Source organism: Siniperca chuatsi, linkage group LG5, assembly GCF_020085105.1.
Source record: "Siniperca chuatsi isolate FFG_IHB_CAS linkage group LG5, ASM2008510v1, whole genome shotgun sequence".
NCBI lineage: Eukaryota > Metazoa > Chordata > Actinopteri > Centrarchiformes > Sinipercidae > Siniperca > Siniperca chuatsi.
The window spans coordinates 26397249-26420702 of NC_058046.1; the positions used below are offsets into that span (position 1 = coordinate 26397249).

At 38.1% G+C, this 23454-nt stretch overlaps 1 protein-coding gene across 4 annotated transcripts in view; it reads right to left on the minus strand.

Moving 5' to 3' along the window:
• Window positions 1-22260, minus strand: part of LOC122875788 (zinc finger protein 37-like) — an 86077-nt gene extending 63817 nt beyond the window's left edge. The window contains exons 1-3 of one of the 4 annotated variants that reach the window (XM_044195303.1): window positions 21943-22260; window positions 10837-10999; window positions 10123-10216 (exon numbers count right to left, since the gene is read on the minus strand). In XM_044195303.1, coding sequence (XP_044051238.1) covers window positions 10156-10216; window positions 10837-10999; window positions 21943-22114 — 396 coding nt within the window. In that variant the 5' untranslated portion in view covers window positions 22115-22260 and the 3' untranslated portion in view covers window positions 10123-10155. Of the gene's footprint in view, window positions 1-10122; window positions 10217-10836; window positions 11000-15203; window positions 18969-21942 lie in introns of those variants that run through there. The other 3 variants (XM_044195302.1, XM_044195304.1, XM_044195301.1) reach the window with 3 other exon arrangements.
• Window positions 22261-23454: the final 1194 nt, after the last annotated feature.

The window sequence follows — 23454 nt, forward strand, 5'->3', positions numbered from 1 at the left end:
CTACCAAAGTCATGTGTCTATCTACCTCGTAACTGTACCAGGAAATGTGTCTCACTTTGCTTCCCTTCCACACAGCCTTTCACAGGGCACAAGGTCAAACCAGAACACAGAAAAAGCCCAGGAGCCTCCTGGAGATATCCGGAGAATGCCGAACATGGGCGACAAATGAAGACACAGCTGCGCTCGTCTGAGAGCTCCCAGTCTCTCAGGAACGTGAAGTTATGAGGCCACTCACACACGACTCTGTTTGCTTAGTCTCTGACACGGAAAGACAACCAAGGCGAGAGACGGGAAGAGAGAAAGAAAGGAGGAGAGGGGTGAGATGAGAGTAGGTGGGAGAAAGACTGATGGTAAAGTGGAGAGATCAAAGTTAGTGCAAAGACAGATCCCATAAAGAAAGAGTAATACCAGGAAGATATTGGAAGGACGCTGCTGTTACTGGAATGCTCAAACACCCTGCAGGCACCCCAACACATGATCAGTCTGGACTGCTTTCACAACAAGTGGAAGTCAGACAGTACACTTGTGTGTACTGTCTGACTTCCACTTGTGATATGTCTCTTTAGAGAAACATTATCAAATACAAGCACCAGCTGCTTTATTCATTTTAATGTGGCCACAAGGGTGTTTGCAATTACAAGAAAAAAAGCCCAAATAGGTTAATGTGTTCCTTAAAAGAATGCAGAACACAGTTCTATTCCAAAAAATGAAAGATTATGCATTTTGAAAAAAATAGTTTTCCTAATTCTTGTGTCAGCATTTGAAACCAAAGGGATCCATTTCATTCAGCAACCTTGTCCTTACCTTTTTCCCAGAAACTTTCTTGAGAAAATGCCTGTTTGAAACGGTGAACATTTAATCTCAGAATGATTTAGCTTAGATTCTCAAATTAGACCTAACTCCTGCATGTTTTACAACTAAAACTTCTCTTTTCAGTGGCCAATCACAGTCTTTCATCAGATGTCAGACCTCATGCTGCAGCCTTTTTTAGATATTATTTTGTGTTTTTCCGATGGGTGTGACTCACTTGGATACAAAATGGTACAAAAAATGTGCTTACATCCCAACATTTTATTATGTATTTTACTGTTCTGTAACGAGATTCCAAACTTGGTTTCGGTCTGAGAACTGTAAGATTCAAGCAGTATTTTGCCTGTTTTGCTCATTTACTGCAAATCACATATACTTGGCTGGTGACCTTTAGCCAAAGTAGGCTGTAATATATATTTTCTGTCAAAACAACAGCTCTTACAACTGCATCAACGAGCTGAGATAAAGTCACTTTGAAAACAATAAATGCACACATGATAAACTGTGACAATTACCTCTCACGTAGGGCTGCAACTAATGGTCATTATCTCAATTAATCGATTGTTTGGTCTATGAAATGTCAAACTAGTAAAAATGCTGATAACATTTTCCCACAGTCCAGGGTGACACCCTTCCTATCATACATCACAAGGAAAAGCAGTAATTTCCCATATTTGATAAGCTGGAGGCAGCAAATTTCATTTTTATTTTAATTTTCTGCCGATCGACTAATCAATTAATTGACTAATCGTTGCAGCTCTACTCTCAGATAAGTTGAATAAAGTAAGTAAAGGACATGAATGGAAACTGTGACTTCCTGGAAGGTATAAAAACACATTCAAAAGACTAAACACTAGAAGTAGGCTTTGGGAAATGACCAAGAGTAATGTAAAGTGTAAATGGTTTGTAGCAAATGGACTACAACGTGCAAAAACACTGGTGCTTTAAAATTAACATTTCAGAAACACACACACACACACACACACACACACACACACACCAAAACTTCATCCAAAAAGGTGTCAGTCATTGCTCCTGGTTGGTGGCCCACTGATGTCAGTCTCACACACACAGTAGAAACAGCTGGCCAAGCTAAACCTGTATCAGTGAAGGCAACAAGTTCATTTGAAGACAGGGGTTCTCTTTGAAGTCGTGTCACTCTGTGTCAGTGAGCCAACACTATTGTGAGCTGAGGAAGATTTACGACCTCTCCAGCTCACCTCTGCTTTCCCACACCTGCTTTAACACTATCTGCTGGTGACAGCTCAGCCAGACAACTGATAGAGGCTCACATAAATGCCAAGAACACCACTTTTTAAGTCCAATGTGCACTTTTTAAGTTAGTAAATGTGATGCATTCACAATAATTAATAATAATGCATACACATTCTGATTCAAGCTTTGTTTGGCTAGTATATACATAACTGTACATAGTAAAACTACAACAATTAGCTTTCTTTGTTTCTTTTTTCTATTGCAGGTGTGGGTTCAACATAAAATCTGAATTTAATGTGTGTCTGGGTTTAAAACCTGATCCTGTTGACAAACGTATGCTATAAACCACCTCTCATCAAAAAGGTAGAGGGAAACTTGAGATTTAGATTCAGGGTGAGGCAGTCACAGCCCAGTCAGCCAGTGGACTGGCGCCCCCTGCTGGCCACGGGCAGGTACTTAATTATACTGTAGCAGCTGGAAATGTGTTAAGAATTGAGATTTTGATACTTTCTGGTAGGGCTGGCCTATAATCTATATATAAAAATATATCATAATATTTACCCTGATAATTATAAATGTAACAATAATCATTGTTTTATAAATCATTGCATGTGTTTTCTATCACATGTTGTTCTCACTTCTGATACATTGGTCCATTTTATTTACAGCCTGACCAGTTCAAATTACGGGCTGTTGGCTGGTTGGTTACTGTCAGTATATAGACATTTATTGAAAATTGCAATGAGTAAGTATAGTCAAGGCATTTTTTTGTCATTAAGTAGTGTGTTGTGCATACATGATACTTCACACTGGGAATGTTAAGAACTGAAACAATTCGATTAATCAATTACTTGATTGACAGAAATATAATCGGCAACTATTTTGATAATCAATTCATCGGATAAACCGTTTTTCAAGCAAAAACGCCAAACATTCTCTTTGCAAATGTAAGGATTTTCTGCTTTTCTTTGTCTTATGTGATATAAAGTTAATATATTTGGGTTTTGGATTGTTGGTTGGACAAAATAAGCAATGTGAAGAGGTAATCTTGGGTTCCGGGAAATTGTCATGAACATTTTTCACAATTTTCTGACAATTTCTAAAGTAAACAATTAATTGAGAGGATAATCGGTAGATTCATAGACAATGAAAATAACTGTCAGTTGCAGCCCTAGAAATGTTACAAACTGTGTAGAGCTGCAACTAACAATTATTTTCATTACTGATTCATTTGTCAATTATTTTCTCAATGAATTGCTTGGTCTATAAAATGTCAAAACAATTGTAAAAAATAGCAACCACAATTTCCCAAAGCCCAAGGTAACGTCCTCAAATGTCTTGTTTTGTATGAGCAGCAGTCCAAAGCCCAAAAGATATTCACTTCAGTCGTAGAGGACTAAGGAAACCACCAAATATTCACATTTACTCAAAAAGATTCATCGGTCATCAGAACTGTTGCAAATTAAGTTTTCTGTCAATCGAAAAAAATAATAATAACAATAACAATAATGTAAAGACATGCACCCCCCTGCTGACATGATGAACATTAACATGTACAGTCAAACATATTCTCGCAAACTGTGCCAGACAGCAAAACACAATCTGCTGCTGTACCACACACCCACAAATAAATTCAAATGTCTAACAGCACGGACAGTTGCATACTTTAACAGCTGATTAATGCTTCATCTTCCCTTCTGCGCTCCTCTCTGCAGCTACACCGCCTACCCAGGTTTTAAGGCCCTTTAGAGCTTCACCATTAGTTCTGTGAAAATCTCATATTCTCACCGCATTTGGTCTAAATTATTACAACAATTGAGCTGCACTTAAAGGCCATTATTTATGTTAGAACTCAGGCTGCCAGGTTGAAACTAGAGCATCTGTCATATCTGCCATATCTCAGAGGGAACTGGTGGAGTTTTAGCCCAAAGAAGAAATGCCGCTATTACACAGCTCTAATGTGTCTGCTCCTTCTTGGCTCCCTGATGGTGGAATAACTGTCCTACTGTGATTAGAACAGCAGTTGCTTCTTTCCTAAAAAGTATTACCTCACGTCACCTTGAAACAATCAGATCCCCTCTCTGTATTTCACTCAAAAGTTTCCATAAAGCTCTCCTCTCACAGCTCTTAAAATATTATACTGAGGTCATAGGAAATATTGCCTTGGCAACTGTATTACTTTTAATTGTTTGGCTGTAAATTTGGCAAAGTAGGAGCAAAAGCTTGTCCTGTTGTTGTGCTGATTACGTGGTACTCTGGATAACAGCATCAGTTTAAAGCCTAAAGCATATAAGCAGCACTGGAAGTCTGTGAAGTAGAGCAAGAAATAGACTGAATTCAAACTTCTGTGAGCAGTTTGGCGAGAGCAGACAGAATAACACAGATAGAGAGGGCCTTTACAATTTAAAACCTGGACTGCTAAGACAGCCACGCAGGTTAGGGTAAGAAGTACAAGAAATAAAGGAGTTAAAATTCAGGCAAACAGGAGAGATAGCGGGAGCCCACATTGTCTGTCCTTCACATTTTCAGTAATGTATCGCTATGTTTGAGAAAATGTACTTGCACCTGTGGAAAACAACTGACACACTGTAGGCGTCAACCTTGTGCTCATAAGTGTTTGTCTTTCATCTGTTGCAGAAGTTCAACTGTAGCATAAGGTTGGACATTAAAGGTTTCTGTAGAACATCTCAGTTCGACATTAAATCATATAACACCATGGACATATACACTATCATGTAGGGCTGCAACTAATGATTATTTTCATTATCGATTGGCAATTATTTTCTCAATTAATCGATTGATTCTTTAGTCTATAAAAACATCAGAAAATAGTGAAAAATGTCCACCCCAATTTCCCAGAGTCCGAGATGATGTCTTCAAATGTATTGTTTCATCCAACCAACAGTCCAAAACCCAAAAGATATTCAGTTTACAATAAACTGAAACAGACAGAATCCTCACATTGGAGAAGCTGCAACCATAGAATTTTGCATTTTTTCTTAAAAAAATCCCCAAACGATTAATTAATCATCAAAATAGTTGCCAAATGATTTTTTAATCGATCGGCCAGTTGATTAATCAACAACTGTTACATCTCTAAATTATTAAGTGCTGGGTCACAATGGACAATAAGGAGAAACTTTACTAGTCCTGAAATGATTAGGCGGTTAATTAATTGACAGTTATTGTGGATTATCAATATTGTTTGTCATTTTTACACCTGTGCAATCTAATGCAATCCAATGCAGCTCTTCTGCCATAAAGTCTACTTTTATGATGCCTATCACATTCAGTTTTTGTTGACACTGTCATAGAGGTGTTATTTCAATTATACTGTATGCTTTAGCATTGAGGTCAAAGTTAGTAATGGTGTTGTACTGGACTGCATTATACTGAGCAGCGTTTCTAATATTCTGCCCATCTCATGTATGTAATGGGAAAGACAAAAAATGCTAAACATGTCTCAGTTTAATGTAGTCTAGTACAACACCACCTTTAACTATGACCTCAGTAATGAACATATAATTGAATTTCCAAATTTCCAAAAATGACACCAAAACTGAACATTATGTGCTTCAGAAAGATAGATGTTATGGCAGAAGTTGTATTGAATTGCATTAGATTGTACAGGTGTAGATAGTAAAGTGTCCACTTATTTAACAATAAGAAAAATACACAACCATTCAGCCACACCTTATCAGAGCATGTAGAGCCATGTTGTGGCCTATGACTTAAGATAAAGTAGAACACATTTTCTCCCTCAAATGATAAGACATGCATATGGTACTTGTTAGAGTGAAGCCTTTTGCTTTGGCACACTCTAAATACAGAGCTGGTGCAGAATATTATACAGCCAACGGTGTATGATCAATGGATCAGACTTATGAGCCATCAAACCTCCTGCCAACATCCACTGCACACCTGTCGCTCCAGATTCATCTGCTTTTTAAACACAAATGTAACATCTACAAAAATCCCACATCCTGTGAAAATTAGAGCTTAGTTTTTAAAAACATGCATAACTTCTTACACAAAAACGCAAACAAACAAAGCCAAAGCAAAACTGGGGTCTCAAAATTGCTACGTTTGTAACCATGAAATTACAAGGTAACATTAAAGTTTATACAGCTATAAAAACATAATTATGCACTGTGGCTTTATGAATACTGCGGTATTCAAAATTAGGTCTCTTAGAAAAGCTAAATACCTTTCTGTTAATTTGTTCCCTTTTCCCAGGCCTTTGATTTGGCCACTGTGGTGACATAAACGTTTAGAAATCACGGGGTTAGCAACTGAGGCACTTTCTGAGAGCACACAAGCGTGTCGGGCCAGAATGAATATGGTTTTGATTTGCAGTGCACGCCAGCGCTCCAGCCAACGCTAATCGCCAGGGAAAGCTTGTGAAAACCATGATGGATTTCGCAGACATGGTTTTTGAGCTCAGGGTTTCATCACAAATCCATTTAAGCTTTTATGTAATTTGGTTAAATATACAGAATCCATTTTATCTTTTTATGCGTCCATTTTAGACCCACTAGTCTTGTTGGAAAGTATGAAATTCCCATTGAAATTGACTTATTTTATGAAACTTAAACTGCAGTGTGTGTGTACATATGTGTGTGAATAAGAGAAAGAATGGAGAGTGATGCTGACTGACAGAGTTGACAGAAGGTAAAGTGAGACAATGTCTGAGTTTAGTATTGTGGTGCTTGGTTTAAGGAGCACTGCTGGCACTAGTATGAGAGAACAGCTCATCTTCCAGTCCTGACCCCTGTCCAATCCAATTTCCACAGTAACTAGAAAAAATTATTTATTATTATTTACTGAAAAACAAAATGTCAGACAGACAATATGGGCATGGCAGGCTGCTCCACCCTGCTGAGCTTCATGAGAAAGAAGACAGAGAGACTGATGTCGTTAATGAGACCAAGGAGTCAGGTTTTCTAACCTGTGATAATTCCTGAATTAACCTTTAGGAGCAATCCAAATGTGTTGCTCATATCTGAATATTTTGGATATAGAAAGTTTCATTCAGTTTTGTATTTGTTTCGCTCGTTTCAAAAACACATCTCAGTTACAGAATATGCCTGAATAAACTTAAGCATTTCCTCTATGCTACAGAAACGTTATGACCATTGTCTCAGTGGCTGCCTTCTAGGCTTGAAACTAGATATTTTGGTGCATTTTGGAGGATACACCTTTGTTTGGAAGATCTGCCTTGGATTGGTGGGAGCCTAAATTATTTTAATTTTTTTTTTTCATTTTATTTATCTTCTTACTTCACGTCATATGGATTGAGATAATAACAATAATAATAATAATAATAATAATTTATTTATTTATAGGGAACTTTTTAAGCAAGAAGCACAAAGTGCTTTTTTACAATGCTTAAAATGACTGGCTATAAGCAGCATTTAAGACAGCTGCAACAGATAAAAGCAGCAAACAATTATACATCAACATAGTAAAGAAACACAACTTAGAAATTGAAAAAAATAACCTGATTAAAAAGGTCAAAATATTAAAAAGTGTTCATTAAGAAAAGCCATTCTGTAAAAGTGGGTATTAAGATGAGATTTAAAAGCAGATACATTGTCTCTAGTTCACATACCCAATGAATTACTGTTCTAAATCTATAGATGTCCTTAAAAGTTAAACACAAACTTCTCTTAAAAGCAGTGAACTGTTAAATCCTCTGTCACCACAATATTATCAATTCTTAAAATATAGTTTAAACACTGAATAGTGTTTTGTAGAATCTTAAAATGTAAAAAAACAAAACAAACAACAACCTAGACTTACAGTAATATAAGAATAATATGAAATTCGGGTTTGCAAGTTTGCCTGAAAAGTGAAAAAAGGACCCAAGATGGCAGCATGAAACCATAATAAGATTAAATGACTTCAGGGGAACGTACAGTATTATTACTTTCTCAGAAAGAATAGAGGAACTACAAATCACGTTTAGCATGAAAAGGCTAACTGACTGCAAACCAGAAGCTAGAGCAACACCCTGTTTTTAGTCAGCTGTGATAGTCTTTGTTTTGGTTAAAACCTTTCACATACTGTGGTCATTTTCAAAATATCATTGCAGGTTTGTAGAGACAACACTTCCGTGTTTCCCTATTAAAACATCCCTCTATCCTCAAAATAGCAAATGCTTAAGGACTGCACCCATGGGTGATTCCAATCCCCCAGGACCCCTCATCTGGTGTTGTCCGGCACGGCCCCTGTCACCGTCCCACTGACAGCCTTCTGCAGGGATCATAACCTCAGCCTTTCATATCAGCCATCACTGTGGAACCTGTCCGCCAGGGAGTGCCAGACTCCAGCTGGTTAGATCTGTAATGTGATTATGTTTTCACTGGGGTAAAACATTTGCAGCTTTCTAGCATTTGCATTGCCCTTAAGAGAAAATTAATAATAGTCAGCAGATAATATTTGGCATCTTTTTAATGCCTAAAGAAGTTCCTACTTTTTGCTTCCATCATCTAATTAATGCGAGGAAAAGTTTATTTAAAAACAATGGAGGGAGGAATTCTATAAAAGTGTATGGTTTCCTTTTTAATTTTAGAAAAATAGTTATATTACTCCCAAACCTTCCGTATTTAATCCGTTCCTGCGTGGTCCAGTCTCAGCTGTAAAACATGAAGTTGATTATTGTTTTTCTACCGCATGTTATGTTTTTAATACTTGATTTCACTTCTTCCAAAATTGTCTAAGTGCAAAAAAACTAAACAAAAAAACAGAGCAGTCTCAGCCTATCACTGTCAGCTGTTGTTGCCACTTCTTATCTGTCCTGGAGGAACCACTGCAATTATGGCTGCAGAAACCTATGGGTGACGTCCACTATGAATTCATTACGTTAATACAGAATGTGTGCAGAGATGATATTTGCCTTCTAGGCTCTGACCTCATCACTCCCCACAAGCAAACACCTAGCTCAGCACAGCAGATTAAAAAAAAAAAAAAAAAGACATTAGCTACCGGCGGAAGAGGCTTTGTTTTGGATCACACCTTGCTTGTCAGGACCCGCCCTACTCTGCCTCTGATTGGCCAGTAGTCCTTACCTAGGTACTGCGCATGTGCAACTCCCAACAAAGCTCGAATAGAAGTGATATGCCTCACTCGGTAGCCAAAACGGAGCGTTCAAGACACGGTGAAAAGAGGTGTTGCAACAATGTGCAGTATGAGTAAAAATATGGTGTTTTTTGAAAATTAAACCATGTAAACCTACTCTGGTACAACCCCAAAATAGAATTATGAAAATTAGTATAGTATGACCACTTTAATAAATGTAAGATGAATGCGCAGTAGCAGGCCAAACTATATATTGTATGCAGCAAATAATTATCAACATGCACGTTTAAACTGACATGAAATCCTGGCATGCAGCAGGCTATGTCCTCTAATTCAAAGTCTTGTAAGCAGCAGATGACCATATGGAGATGAGTGTGGCTGAATGTTGCAGCAGGATAAACCACAGAGCAGAAGATCAGCAGTTTAGATGAAATCAACAATAGTAAAGCAAGCTGACACATAAACCCATTGTTTTGAGTTGAAATATGTTTCTAATGCTTAGCTGAATATATGAAGTTGATCGACCCATCCAATGTGTGATAAACGCCCAGTTTAGTTTCCTTTGAAGCCACTATTACAGGGAATTTACTAAGTGAATGGATTGTGTGCAAGAAAAAAACAAATCATATTCACATCCATAAAACCAAAATTAGAGACCCAGGTTTGCTGTGAGACAGTGGGTAGCTTAAGTCGCAAAAAACAACAGCTTGAGAGGAAACATGCCACAAAACCAAACCAAACTCAAACATCCATCCATCTATCATACAGTTGCCAAACAGCAACCATGTTAAACTTTGCCACAACAAATTAATTCACCATAAATAAATACACTACCAATGAAAATGCATAAAAGCAGAAATTAGCAGCCAGCAGATGCCAAGAAACTCAACACAAGCAAATCTGCACAGAGCATTAAACAGCCAACAGCATCAGCTGCCTCATAGGCCTAGTTCACAAACACTGACAGAACAGAACCAAGACTTGGACTCAGTTTGTATATTAACAGCCACTTCTTACCTTGGAGAAGTAAAGCAGCTGATCTTTAGCATCTCAACAGGGAGGAAAGAGTGTGATCCCAAGCTGATGCGCGGGATGAAGTGCACCTGTGCGGCTGATATGACACGTAGCCAACACACAGAGCGGGAAACATGGTGAAAATACGTTATTTCTTCACAAATCCTTCCATAATCACCATAATCGGACTGTTGACAGGTTAACCTGCTAATAAAATGCTACTTACTGCTACTTTTTTTCTAGCGTAACAAAGTTTGCGCATGTGCAATGCAGCAGCTGCGCGACGGTGTGAGCACAGGCATTGGGAGCTCATACAGACCGCCATGCAAAGGTGAAAAGGTGCGTTGGATATATGCTGCAGTGAATAGAGTTGGTCATGCCTGGAGTTATCAGTGGTAGCAGTGTTCCACTTGATGGGTAGCTAAAATCGAATGGTGTACTGTACATTGTAATAAAAGCTGTAGGCTGTGATCACCATCAAAAGTTATTTGATGTTTATTTTGTAATTTCAGCCATAAAAAATGGAGATGATAGAAATAATTGCCTCTCAGAACCAGGGAACAAAAACCAATAAAACATTAATCAAAAAGACATCAAGTGTAAGGGTGAATTAAAGACAAATCAGTTATAATTTAAATACAGTGAATAAGGCAGAGTAAAAACATAAAACAATATATACATATAACCATGAACAAGATTTGTGACTGAGTGACTCACTGTTCATGTGTGTCTGTAATGTGTTCGGCAGTCTGTCGAGCTGGGTGAAGAAGCTGTTGCTCCTCCTGGTGGTGTTGGACTTTATACTGTGGTATCTCATACAAGGTAGTGGTCTGTGAGAGGGGTGGGGAGAGTCCTTTATGGATGCAAACATCTCTGTGTCCTGGATGGAGGAAAAAAAATTATCATTAAGGTAATTTTTCTTTGGTAGATAAATGGTGTCTGTTATACAGTATAGAAAAAAAATAAATGCATTTCCATTCATTTTGCATAAATGCATTCATTTTGCACACACACATAGGCCTACTCACACTTACTCTATCAATCACATAATGAAACTTTACAATGCAACACAAGTCATCCAAGATGATTACAAATATTTGGCTGTTTGATATTGATATGGTGGCAGGCGGAGGTTTGGGTTAGGAGAGTGGAGGGTAGCAACCAGCTGTGCAAACACAATCTAGATGATTTATGAACCCACCTGTGAGCTGCTAATGGTCCAAAATGACACTGGAGCCACTGCAGCCCTGGAACCACGACCCACTGATTAACCACTGCAACACAGACTGATAAATGTGCAGTACAAAGAGGTAGGTAGGTGGTCTGGCAGACAGATAGAGACAGTTTCTGCAATGTTCTTCCACTTTAATAATCTATTATCATTGTCTATCACTTTGTATATCCCCATGAATCTACAGTTATATACATGCATATACACTTCTTTTGGTATTTGACAGCAACCTCTGCGCTACAATAATATTTTGCAATGAGTGATCCTTTGATTGTGTGTGTATATATAACAGAGAAGAGAAGGAAAGATAAAGAGATAGATAAAATTAGTGTGTGTGCATACAAAGGGTATAGTGAACAGAGAGGGTGCAGATCCACAGCTGGAGCTGAGCTCGAATTTGTAGCTGTTTTCGAGCTATTCCTCTTAAGTTAAAAGCTTCTGGAGACAACGTCTCCGCAGAAGAAAAACACAATGAACACATACCATATTTGGTATGTTAAGTGGTATTAATGAGCCCCCTCAGGTGGTAAGTTTCACCCACAAGGCAAAGCACACTTTGTGTCTGGATCTCAGCTTTTAATGGCTGCCACGGTTACCAGTCTCAACCTAGCTACAACATCTGGGGGTTATTTTAAGAGCAGAACATAATAATTATATCTCTGGCCATCACCAACATGGTGACCCCTAATATGTAGGAGAAACCAAAAGTAATATAAAGAATATGCATAAAAATAATCATATAGCAAATAGCCTACAAAAATATAAAACATTGATGGTGAAAGTACATAAATGCCCACTAGACGGCAGAATGAGGATATAATTGATTCAGTATTGCTAGAAGGTTCCTCTTTAACAACATGAGACAGATGAGCAGCATGAGTTATTTTGTTAAAAGGGAGATAATTTAACAAATTAATGTGTAGCTTTACATTAGGGACTATCTTAAAGAGTCATACATCACAATTTAGGTGAGGTAGGGACAAGGGACAATCAGCTGCATGAAAGCATCATCATACACTTGCAAAACAAACACCGAAAGAAAAAAAGTTCAGCCACTACAAGAAAATTAATTTACATTAGATACCAATGAAAAAACTGCACATGGGTAGCTGACAGCTGCATAAAAGCAGAAATTGGCAGCCTAGACATGTACTCACAATTTGCACATTAACACACAACCACCACACAATATCACCTACTCAAGAATATAAAAATTCAATGGTGCAAATATATAAAGCACCACATGATGGCAGAATGGGACCGTGAGTGATTCAACGCTGCAAGAAGGCTTTTCTGTAACAGCAACTGAGGCATTTGTTTTAACCTGTTGATCACAGAGAGCGTTTTAAAATCCAGTTATACCCCAGGCAGCAGCTGACTCTGGGTACAACAACAGATTGGTCTCTGAATATGTAGAAACCATTTCCACAAGGGTTGTAATTTCATCACTTTCCAGTCATTGTTTATGTGTCTATATCAGACCTATCCGTTGGTGGTTCAGGGGCCTGTATCATGAAGCAAGTGCAAGGGGTCAGACAGCCACTTTAACAGCAGTGTGTTCTGGAAAGTCAAGGCAAAGAAGAACGAGGAGAACGTCCTTCTCCTCACCCTTACAGACATATTTCTGTGGGACCTCTGAATGGACAAAACAAGGAACATTAAAGATTTTTAAGGATTTTTTTAGAAAAGATTTTAAGAAATAATGACTCAGTATTTAATTAGTGTGCCAGTATAGAAGTAGTCTGTAAACTCAACAAATCAGAAGTAGAATATAAACAAAAGTCAATCCAAGTTATTCTTCGGAGACTGTGGAAATTTTGGTGGAAATGGTGGAGAGTATGGGAAGTTTTCCTTTAGGCTGAGGGGAGGGTAGTCTTTTTGGGGGGCACGGGTGGCCTTTTATTAATTTATTTTTTCACTCCACATTTAGATTTTATTTCAGCTTTCCCTTGTGAGAGAAAACAAATAGTTACATTGAAACAGAAAAGCTTTTGTGAGTCATAAAGGTGCCTATGCCATATGCAGAGGACTTTATTTTTTCCTATCATATTAAAATAGTAGCAAATGCCAATATGTCTGTCAGAAACATGCATGTCGATCTTTACAGTTAAGCAGTTAAGACAGAACTTTATTTATCCTGAAGGAAATTGTTGTAAGTCAGTTGCAGTACAAAGTAGGAACGGGTGCAAATATATAGCACAAATATAAAATATCAATAAGATGCAAATACAAAATATACACAAAAGAGACAGTAATCCAGAGAGAAAGAGAGAGATTAAACTAACAGAGCAGAACAGAAAAGTTTTAAGTGAAGCCTGTGATATAATGTAAGTTCAGCACTGGACATTGCCAACCTGAACAGTTTTCATACAGTGCCTTACTGTGAAACCTTTTGTAATCAGTTTAATTATGAGTGCTATAAACCGGATCACTGGATCAATTTACTAAATAGATCCATGCATGTATTTTAAATCTCATGCAGAAAGTCAATATGTATATTTCTGCCTACGGTCTTGAGTTTTAGAGTTTCATGTGATGGGCCCCAGGTCTTCTCAAATAAACAATGTGATCAGATGCTAAGGGTTCTGCAGCCACCAGGGACCCAAATGTTAGGTTTTGTTGAGCAGTTTTCAATGGATATCTTGCTGCGGCATTTGTAAAGAAGACAATTTAAAGCTATTTTAAAAAAAACCTTAATATTCCTAGTAAAATAAACAAATATGACATTAGAGGTGTGCCCAAATCAGGCACATAGGACAGTTACATTGTATGGAACTTTCAAGTGCAAATATTTTCAATAAATTAGAACTGAAATTATCTCTACTTCACTTATCTGAATGGAAACAGTTTCTGTCACACTAAAATGGCTATCCATCCACATCAGAGATAACTAAAGATACTAAAAGAAAAGAAGGAAGGTCTCATCTATCAAATGTGGACCTATGTGCCACACATTAAGAGGCAAATTCAGATATAAATGCCAGTGTGGCACATGGTGACATTAATCAGTGTGACATAAGATTAGCCGGGCTTCTACTTTACTGTATTTCTGATTGAGGTATATTTGGTGCCACTGGTGAGCAGGTGTCACTGATCGTTAGCATGGACTGTGGCTCTTAGTTCTGAGTTAACCTATGGGTAGGGTGGTTAACTTTTGCCTTAAATTACCATATTTTTGGTGAAACGGTCCAATTTGCATTAGACTAGCCTAAGAGCAAAATCAAGACTGGCCCTAATGTTATACAGACCAGTGTAAAATATCTTTGTGAAACCGTGCAAATAGGCCTACATGTAAAAGTTTTTTTAAAAAGTAACTTCTGCTTGACTTGCTTCAGTTCACACAAAAAAGTCCATTGTTAACTATTTGAACTAGTTTTATTGACAATAAAAATAACTGCAAGATTTTAAACGGTTTTTTAAACATGAATATAAGTGTTCAAATGATTTGGCAAGTCAGCATGAAGGTAAATGGTTTAAAAAACACAGTATTTTATCTTGACAGTGTAAGCCCAAAAGGATGAACCTGCAACAAACGCTGAATCCAGGAGGCGTGGTTCATCTGACAAATATCCGACTTAACACCTAGGCCTTTTCATAAATAAGGCATTTTCAATAAATAAGGATTTAACTTATTTGGATGTAACTTTGACACACTGTCTTCAGTTTGTCACTTATCTAAATAGAAAGGCTCTTTCCTGCCAAAGCTGTTTATTGTTTATATATCTATATATCAGAGATAACCTTACCAAAATCGGAAGAAGGCTGGTCTCATTTACCCAAGCTGGATCTAACAAGTGCTGCTCGATAGAGGCAACTTTAGTAAAGGCACAACATTAACATTACAGTCAAACCATTTAAGGGAAAAAAGCTAATTAAATTTATTAAAGATTGATGAAAACATTCAAAATACATTCACTTAGTGTGCTTTACAGAAAAAAACTGTACTGTAGATTAGAGAAACACTTTGAAAAACAAACTTGTTACCAAGAAGTCAAGGCATTTAGACAACAAAGAGGCAGTGTTTCTTTTCCTCATTTGCAATCAATAACATGAACGCTGATTAAAACAATGATGCGTTGGATTAACACATTTTAATTACATCAACCATTTCTGTGTACTTAAAAAAACATTCATGAAACTTTCCAAGGCCCAAAACTGTGGGATTCAGAACTGATTTTGTGGTCTATGATCTGCACCATCAGAGTCCTTCCCAGTTTCTAGATGCTTTTCGAAAATCTTAGTCTTCAAAAATACTTACAGGTTTTTGACAATTTCTCTGTAAAACAGTCTTTATTTCACAGATTATTAAATAGCTGCAGAAAATGAGATCCAAGACTGCCTCTGGTAGAAGGCAACAGTTTCTTCCAGATCTAAGAAGCAGGCAGACCACCCTGTTTTTCTATTTTCAACAAGATTCCCACTATTGAGATGTTTGGTAAATACCAGACACTGAAATACATTTATCAACAACAACTTGAGCATTTGCTTAAACTGAAACCTCCCAAAGTTACCATGGTGATATACAGTATTCATTTTGAGTCACCATCATGAGATCTAAAGCTGGTGATAAAGCCGTGTTCAGGCCGACATTAGCACTGCCTACAAAAGTTGATTTTAAATGTAGCTCCATCGTCAGTCTGAACACCCGGTAGGCATTACGATTTTATTTACAAATCAAGACCATGAAGTAAAAACCAAAACATGTTAAATGAAAACCTAAAGAGGAACTCCACTGATTTTCAAATCAAAGTTTGTTTACAGGTTTTGTGGAGTACTACTGCGTGTGAAAAAAGTTGTATAAAGCCTTTTGTGGCTCCAGAAGGAGCTGCGTGAAGTCTCATTAATTGTCTCAAGTGATGTCACTTGGACAGCAAGCCGATTTGAAGACAAGACTGAAAATAAAAAAAAATCTGGGGATTGGAGTTAGAAAGAAGCGAGCTTGCCAGATGCCTGTAGTCCACTCCTCGTCTCTGCTTGAGGCTAGCGGCTCGGGGCTACATTATTAGTCGCAACTAGCACACCTGAATCTCTGATTGATTGCACTAAAGTATGGTGTATTAAATGCAGACATGTTTTTAAGCAGAGGAGCTTTGTGCATCACTTGTGTGGACACTCTTGTGTTTGTTGAGTTTTAACCAGCTGGAGAACTGTTCTCCACAAGTACCGCATTTGTAAGGTTTTTCCCCACTATGTGTCTTCATGTGTCTTTTCAGGTCTGTTCTATGACCAAACGACTTCTCACACACAGTGCACTTATATGGCTTTTCACCTGTGTGTGTTCTGGTGTGCCTTTTCAAAGTTGTCATGGTAGCAAATCTTTTCTTGCAAAAGGAACACTTAAAGGGCTTTTCCCCGGAATGCACTCGCAGATGATTTTTGAAAGACGAAGAATCTGCAAACTCCTTTCCGCAGTCGCTGCAGGTGTAGGGCTTCTCACCTGTGTGAATTCTCATGTGCTTCTTCATATTCACACATGAGCTGAAGCTTTTATCACAGGTGTTGCATTTGTATGGCTTTTCCCCAGTGTGAACCCTAAGATGCAGGTCGAGATTGTAACGCCGGTTGAATCCATTTCCACAAACCTTGCATTTGAAAGGCTTCTCCACAGAGTGAATTACTATGTGTTTATTTAAATCCCAACTCTCCCTGAACATTTTCCCACAAGTGTCGCATTTGTAAGTCTTTTCAACAGTGTGGGATTTCATATGAAATTTGTAGTTTTTGAAATTGGTCATCACTTTACCGCATCTGTCACACTTGTAAGGGTTATCATCATCCTGGATACTTCCACCTGATGTGTTCCCATCTTTCTGATTTGGTGGTGGGTTAGTACTTCCGTTTGATGTTGTGCTCTCATTGTTACATTTCTCATGTTGTGTTCGCTCTGTACTTCTGGTTGATGTTGTATTCTTATCCTTACATTTCTTATTTGGTGTTGGGTCAGTACTTCCATTTGATGTTGCGCCCCCATCGTTTTGTCTCTTACGTGATGACTCCTTGCTTCTTGTAGACATTGTGCTTCCATTGCTTGGTCTCTTATTTGGTGTTAATTCATTACTTCTGGTTGATGTTGTGCTCCTATCATTACGTTTCCTATTTTGTGTTGACTTAGTACTTGTAGTTGATGTTATTTTCACATCATTGGGTTTCTTATTTGGTGTTGGTTTAGTAATTGAGGCTGATGTTGCTTTCCCAGCACTGGGTTTACTATTTGCTGTGGGATCAGTACTTCTGGTTGATGTTTTATTCCCATGGCTACATTTCTTGTTTGGCGTTGGCTCAACACTTCCACCTGAGGCTGGTCTCCTATCTTGGCTTTTCTTATTTGGTGTTGGATCGCTATTTCCTTTTGATGATAGGTTCTCATCATTACCTTTCTCATTTTGTGTTAGCTCGGTGCCTCTAGTTGATATTGTGGTCTTATCATTACATTTCTTATCTGGTGTGGGCTCAGTACTTGTAGCTGATGTTGTTTTTCCATTATTGGGTTTCTTTTGTGGTGTTGTCTCAGTACTTCGGATTGATGTCGTGCTCTGGTCATTATGTTTCTTATCTAGTGTTGGCTCGCTATTTCCACTTGATGTTGGGTTCTCATTGTTATGTTTGTTTGGAGTTGGCTCAGTACTTGTAGCTGATGTAGTGTTCCCATCGTTACTTTTCTCATTGGATGTTTGTTCAGTACATGTAGCCGATGTAGTGTTTTCTTCATTACTTTTTGTATTTGGTGTTGACTCACTATTTCCTTTTGATGTTGGGTTCTCATCATTATGTTTCTCATTTTGTGTTAGCTTGGTGTCTCTTGTTGATGTTGTGGTCTTATTGTTACATTTCTTGTTGGGTGTTGGCTCAGTACTTGTAGCTGATGTTGTGTTCCCATCGTTGCTTTTCTTATTTTGTGTTACCTCACTATTTGCTTTTGATGTTGTGTTTCCGTTGTTGCTTTTCTCATCAGATGTTTGTTCAGTACTTGTAGCTGATGTTGTGTTCTCATCATTGCTTTTCTTGTTTGGTGCTGACTTACTATTTCCTTTTGATGTTGGGTTCTCATCATTAGGTTTCTCATTTCCTGTTAGCTCTGTGCCTCTATTTGATGTTGTCGTCTTATCGTTACATTTCTGGTTGGGTGTTGGCTCAGTACTTGCAGCTGATGTTGTGTTCTCATCATTGCTTTTCTTATTTGGTGTTGACTCAATATGTCTAGTTGGTGTTGCACTCTCATGGTTACAAGTTATGTGATCTTGGCTCTCAGCTATACAAGAGCTGAGAGAGCCGAGCTGGTGGTCACTGTTTGGTGCCGATACGGCAGAACTCTCCCCATCACATCTGGGTAATATATCTTTGTCTGAGATGCTGGATTGAGGATCTTTATTTGCTGCACTCTGAGTCTGGTCAGGGTCCGAAGGCTGAGATTGATCACTGCGGACACTTCCCTCACAAGTTGGAGCCTCCTTTTGCTGTGCAAGCTGTGGTCGTTCCTGACTGACGTACAATTCCTCATGTTCCTCTTTAATCTGTGGAGAATCTGGTGGGACCAAACTGGAGCTTGTTTCCTGGTTACAGTGCTGTTCCTGGTTCAGGAGAACCTCCTTCTCCTTATGGACAGACGTCTGTGTGAGCTCTAAAGGAAGGACAACGGAATGGGACCATGATGAAATGCTGTACATATATAACATATATAAGTATTTTAACAGTTGTGATTAAGAAACTCTATAATGAACACTGCAAATTGGAAACACAGCAGTTACCCTACCAAGGACTGAGAATGCAAGACATGTTGATATCCACAGTTTTTGTACCTGCTGTTTTTTTAGGGTTATACATTTTAGCTAAAATAAAATAATAAATCTGGTATGTTTCTCAGCTATAGTAACCTCAGACTTATATATACTTATATATATTTCCAATTTAAGACATGCCTCTAATGCTTGTGTCTGTGACTGTACTACATCGTAGCACAGAGACAAAATCTGTAATTGTGAGGTTTCACAGTCCTCATTGTATACAGTTATTTGGGTTATTTGCGTTTATAAAAACTGTGCTGGGTTGATTGATTGTTCACTCCAGGAGAATAGGAGGGAGAGGGGCAGAGAAATCAAAAGGGTTGGCAAGCATGGGATATTATTTATCAGAATCAGATCATTTATATCATATATAATATCAATTTACATCGTTTATAATAGATTATCAGTGTGTTTTCTTGCCAGATTTGCTCACGGCACATGGAAAAAATAGACCAGACGCCGAAACTATTGCTGCTACGGCGTTATTGAGTTTGCATGTGAACATATTCATCTCCATGACAATTGAACAGACATCTGCTGATGAAGACTATGTGCAGAGAGAGCGGTGCGCGACATGTCAAGATGGCTAGAGTTAGAAGAAACATCTGAGAGATTCAGCCATACATGTTTGAGCCTCAGTCAGACCAAGATGAGGAGTCTATTGTGCACCAAAATCGGCGACTAAAAGATGGCGACTATAATCAGAATAGTGTAGTTAGCATCTTTTATTCGTTTATGTTGTTTGTTAGATTGTTAGCTTGTAACTGGCAGTGGCTGACACAGCGTTAGTGGTTGTAAAACAATATCTGCTACGATGTTACAGTGTGTTCTCATTGTTATTACGTAACGTTAGTAGATAGTGGAAGGAAGCTCCAGGGTCTGGTTTACATCCAAAAACTGTGCACTCTACCACGTCTCGCTCTGTACTGGAAAGTCTGCTCTGCGCTGGAGGTTTCAGGTTTCTTTGCTGGTGGCATGGCGATTGGCTTTCAAATTTGTGACGTACCAAATCTAGCTTGCCCGGAGTACGTTTGAATCACAGATTTTAGGAAAGTGTACAGACATCACCCTCGTCAGTAGAGGAATGTGAAAACACCTCTCTAGTGACAAACTTTGCACAGATACAAATCAGTAAAGTCAAGGTCTGACATTTTAGGGGACATAAACATAAGAAAAGCACATTTTTGCCTGAAAGGGTACATTAATCAGTAAAATGTACTTTAAGTATCAAAAGTCAATTCTTATTCAGTATTGTACTTGTACTTATTCAGTAGAAAAATGGCCCACGTGAGTGATATATTATTACATGTGTGATTATTAGATTGTTAAGACTGATGCATCCATGCACAAGTATTTTAGTGCAGCTGGTCAGGTGGAGCTCACTCAATTACATATATACAGTTTTATAGTTTAGTCCAGTGGTTCCCAACCCAGTAGATTTATTTACTAAATAATTCTGAAAGGTTGTGAGGTGATTAATTGGGTAGAAAAGAACAAAAAACAAAGCTTGAACCTCCAACAGGTATTTAAATTAAACCATCTGGTAAGTTTGAACGGGAACTTTGGTAGAGAACAACTCAAAGACATCTGAAACATGACAAGGGACCCCAACTGAACACTTCTGTAAGTGGTCACAAGCCAAAAGGTTTGGCTTGTCAATTATTGTCATGTGTTGTCTATTATTGATAGGACATGGATGTTCTTACACATCCATGGGATAGGACCACAGTACAGTGGCGACTGCCGCATGTAATGTGGCTTCACGTGTAGCCTATAACGTGTCATTAGGGTTGCCAACTTGCAACGACAGAAGGGAAACAACAGGGACGTGAAGGGACAGTCAACGAGAGAGAGAGCTGCAAGCTGCAAACACCTGTTTATACGCGCCTCTCAATGCTGATTTGTACAGAGAATCGTTCATAAATTCAAAAAATATTTAGCGCTCTGCTAGTGCTACGTTCTTATGAGAGTGCTCTGATTAATAAATGTATTCTTTGATTTTGAAACAGTAGCCTTATGTGTCATTTAGCCTTTCTGAGGCTAACTGCATGGTTAAATCAATGCATGTTATGATGGTGTAGTCCCTCATTCGTCCAGGAGTGTTCCATTTCAAACCTTTTCTACAATGAATGTTATGTTGTGAAAAAAATGCCCCCCTCGCAATTTTTGACAGCCCCCTGCATTACCCTTCAGTAGTACACGTATCTAAAGATATAACATAAAAATGCCCACATACTTGGTTGTGAGAAGAAGTCCTATCCATACCGCTGTCACTCACGCTTCACAACCAATGAGAAGCGCATTCTCTGTCCGTGTAGTGGAACATAACATGACAGACAGGCTGAGGGACAACAGAGCAGGAGGGTTTCGCCCTGTCGTAATAATCTAACCTGTAATATTTCTCTCCCATAGACTTGCACTGAATTGATTCTCAAAAATATGGTTCAAAGCGCATCCCGTATCAGTTCAATACGTCTTTTAATTTTGAATTACTCGACGATTCTATATTTTACGGGACGGTTGGCAACCATTAGTCGTGATAGTATTTGGTTACAAATAAGCATATTAAAGTGTACTAGCTAACCATTTGGCCACATTTAGCTACCATAGCTACTTATCGACGTGCTATGCCACATTTTGTACAGTCTATGTCTACGCCCAACTATAATCCCCCCCAGCATTATTCTCTCCAAACCAAATCATCCGTTACACCTGTCAAACTGGTCTGTCTGTAAGGTGAGGCTCGACATAGCTAAAATTATAATGCTGTTTAACACAGAACTGGCTTCATTACAAAAGAACTGTTCCAACCTGTCTGGTGTAACTTTGTCTCAGGCGTTAAAACGGACTCCAACAGTCTGCGTTGACGAGCGATTTCTGCATCGTAATCTTCTATTTTCTTTTCAAATGCTCCCAATATTTCTTGAGCAGCCGCAGTTAGTCGGTCACAGACAAACTGTCTCATACTTTGGACTGAAGACATTGTTGAAATAAAATTGAGATACTTTTTCCTTGCTAAAACTTCGCCAACTCTGTGCTGGTAATTGGACTTGCGTTCTCATTTTTCTGTTTACTTCCGCATGTTAGACGACATAAACAACCTCTACAGCTCATATTGCCACCTACTGTCCCGGAGTGTGCAGTCTCAAGTGTATACTACATGCTAAAAACACTGTTATCTAGAGTATTTTCATGTGTATTTTTTTAAATAAATACAACAGGATACTTATTATTGTTTACCCACACTTAACTACAGTTTAATGATCTAAGTGTATGCCAGGTCATTTATATGAAGGGCAAATAAAGTAGACAAGAAAACATCTCATTGTTTTACCCCCAAGGGGGTTTGAAACAACTCACTTTTAAACTCATTTAACACATGCCTGAGTAGTACTGTAAAGGGAGAGTAAAGACTTATATGAAGCTCTCTGTTCACAAAATCGAACACTTTTGTAAAATCAATAAAACAAGCAAATGTGAGCGTCCCTCTATTCTGTTCCTTACAACTGTGCACAATGTACAAATATGGTCAATGCAAGCTCTACCTTTATGAAAACCATTTAGTTCATCAACCAGAAGATGTTCCTTTTCCAAGTATAACACACAGTAAGTCTGTTATTGAGCAGTTGAGTACAGTTTATAAACAGTGCTTAATAAACGTGTTCCTCTGTAATTAGGAAGCATAATTGGGTCATCACTCTAGGTTTTGGGGATTGGATCATGTTATATATTCTGTTGCTGCCTTTGTTTATTTTCTCTACACTTTTACATCCACTGTGATTTTTCTATGAACATTGTCTTATATCATTTTAAACTCTGCAAACCATTTCTCATTCATATAGGTGAATTACTTACACCTCCCTGTTATACATATCTATAACTCAGTCTTGTAAAGCAAGTATTTGTGTAAAACTCCACACTGATCACATTTTTTTTTTATAAAATAAAGCAAATTCATAATGTTGGAACTTGGCTGTGGCTTCTTAGTCAAAGCAGAGTTTTGACCATTAGGTCTTAATGCCATGTAAATAGGGTTGCAATTAATTTGTAATCGATTACTCTGTCAATTTGTCAGTTTCAATGAATAATTTGTGTGTAAAATGAAAATTCAGAAAATAGTGACATATGTCCAACACAATTTCCCAGAGCCCAAGGAGATGTTTTCAAATGTCTTGTTTTGTTTGACCAGCAGTCTGAAACCCAAGCTGTCATTTTCTGCTCCTAAAGGCAAAGACAATATAATATCATCCTTGGATTTCAGTAACATAGGTATATTAATGAGGACTGTCAACTTCTAAGTCACAAAAAAAACAATCAACAAAT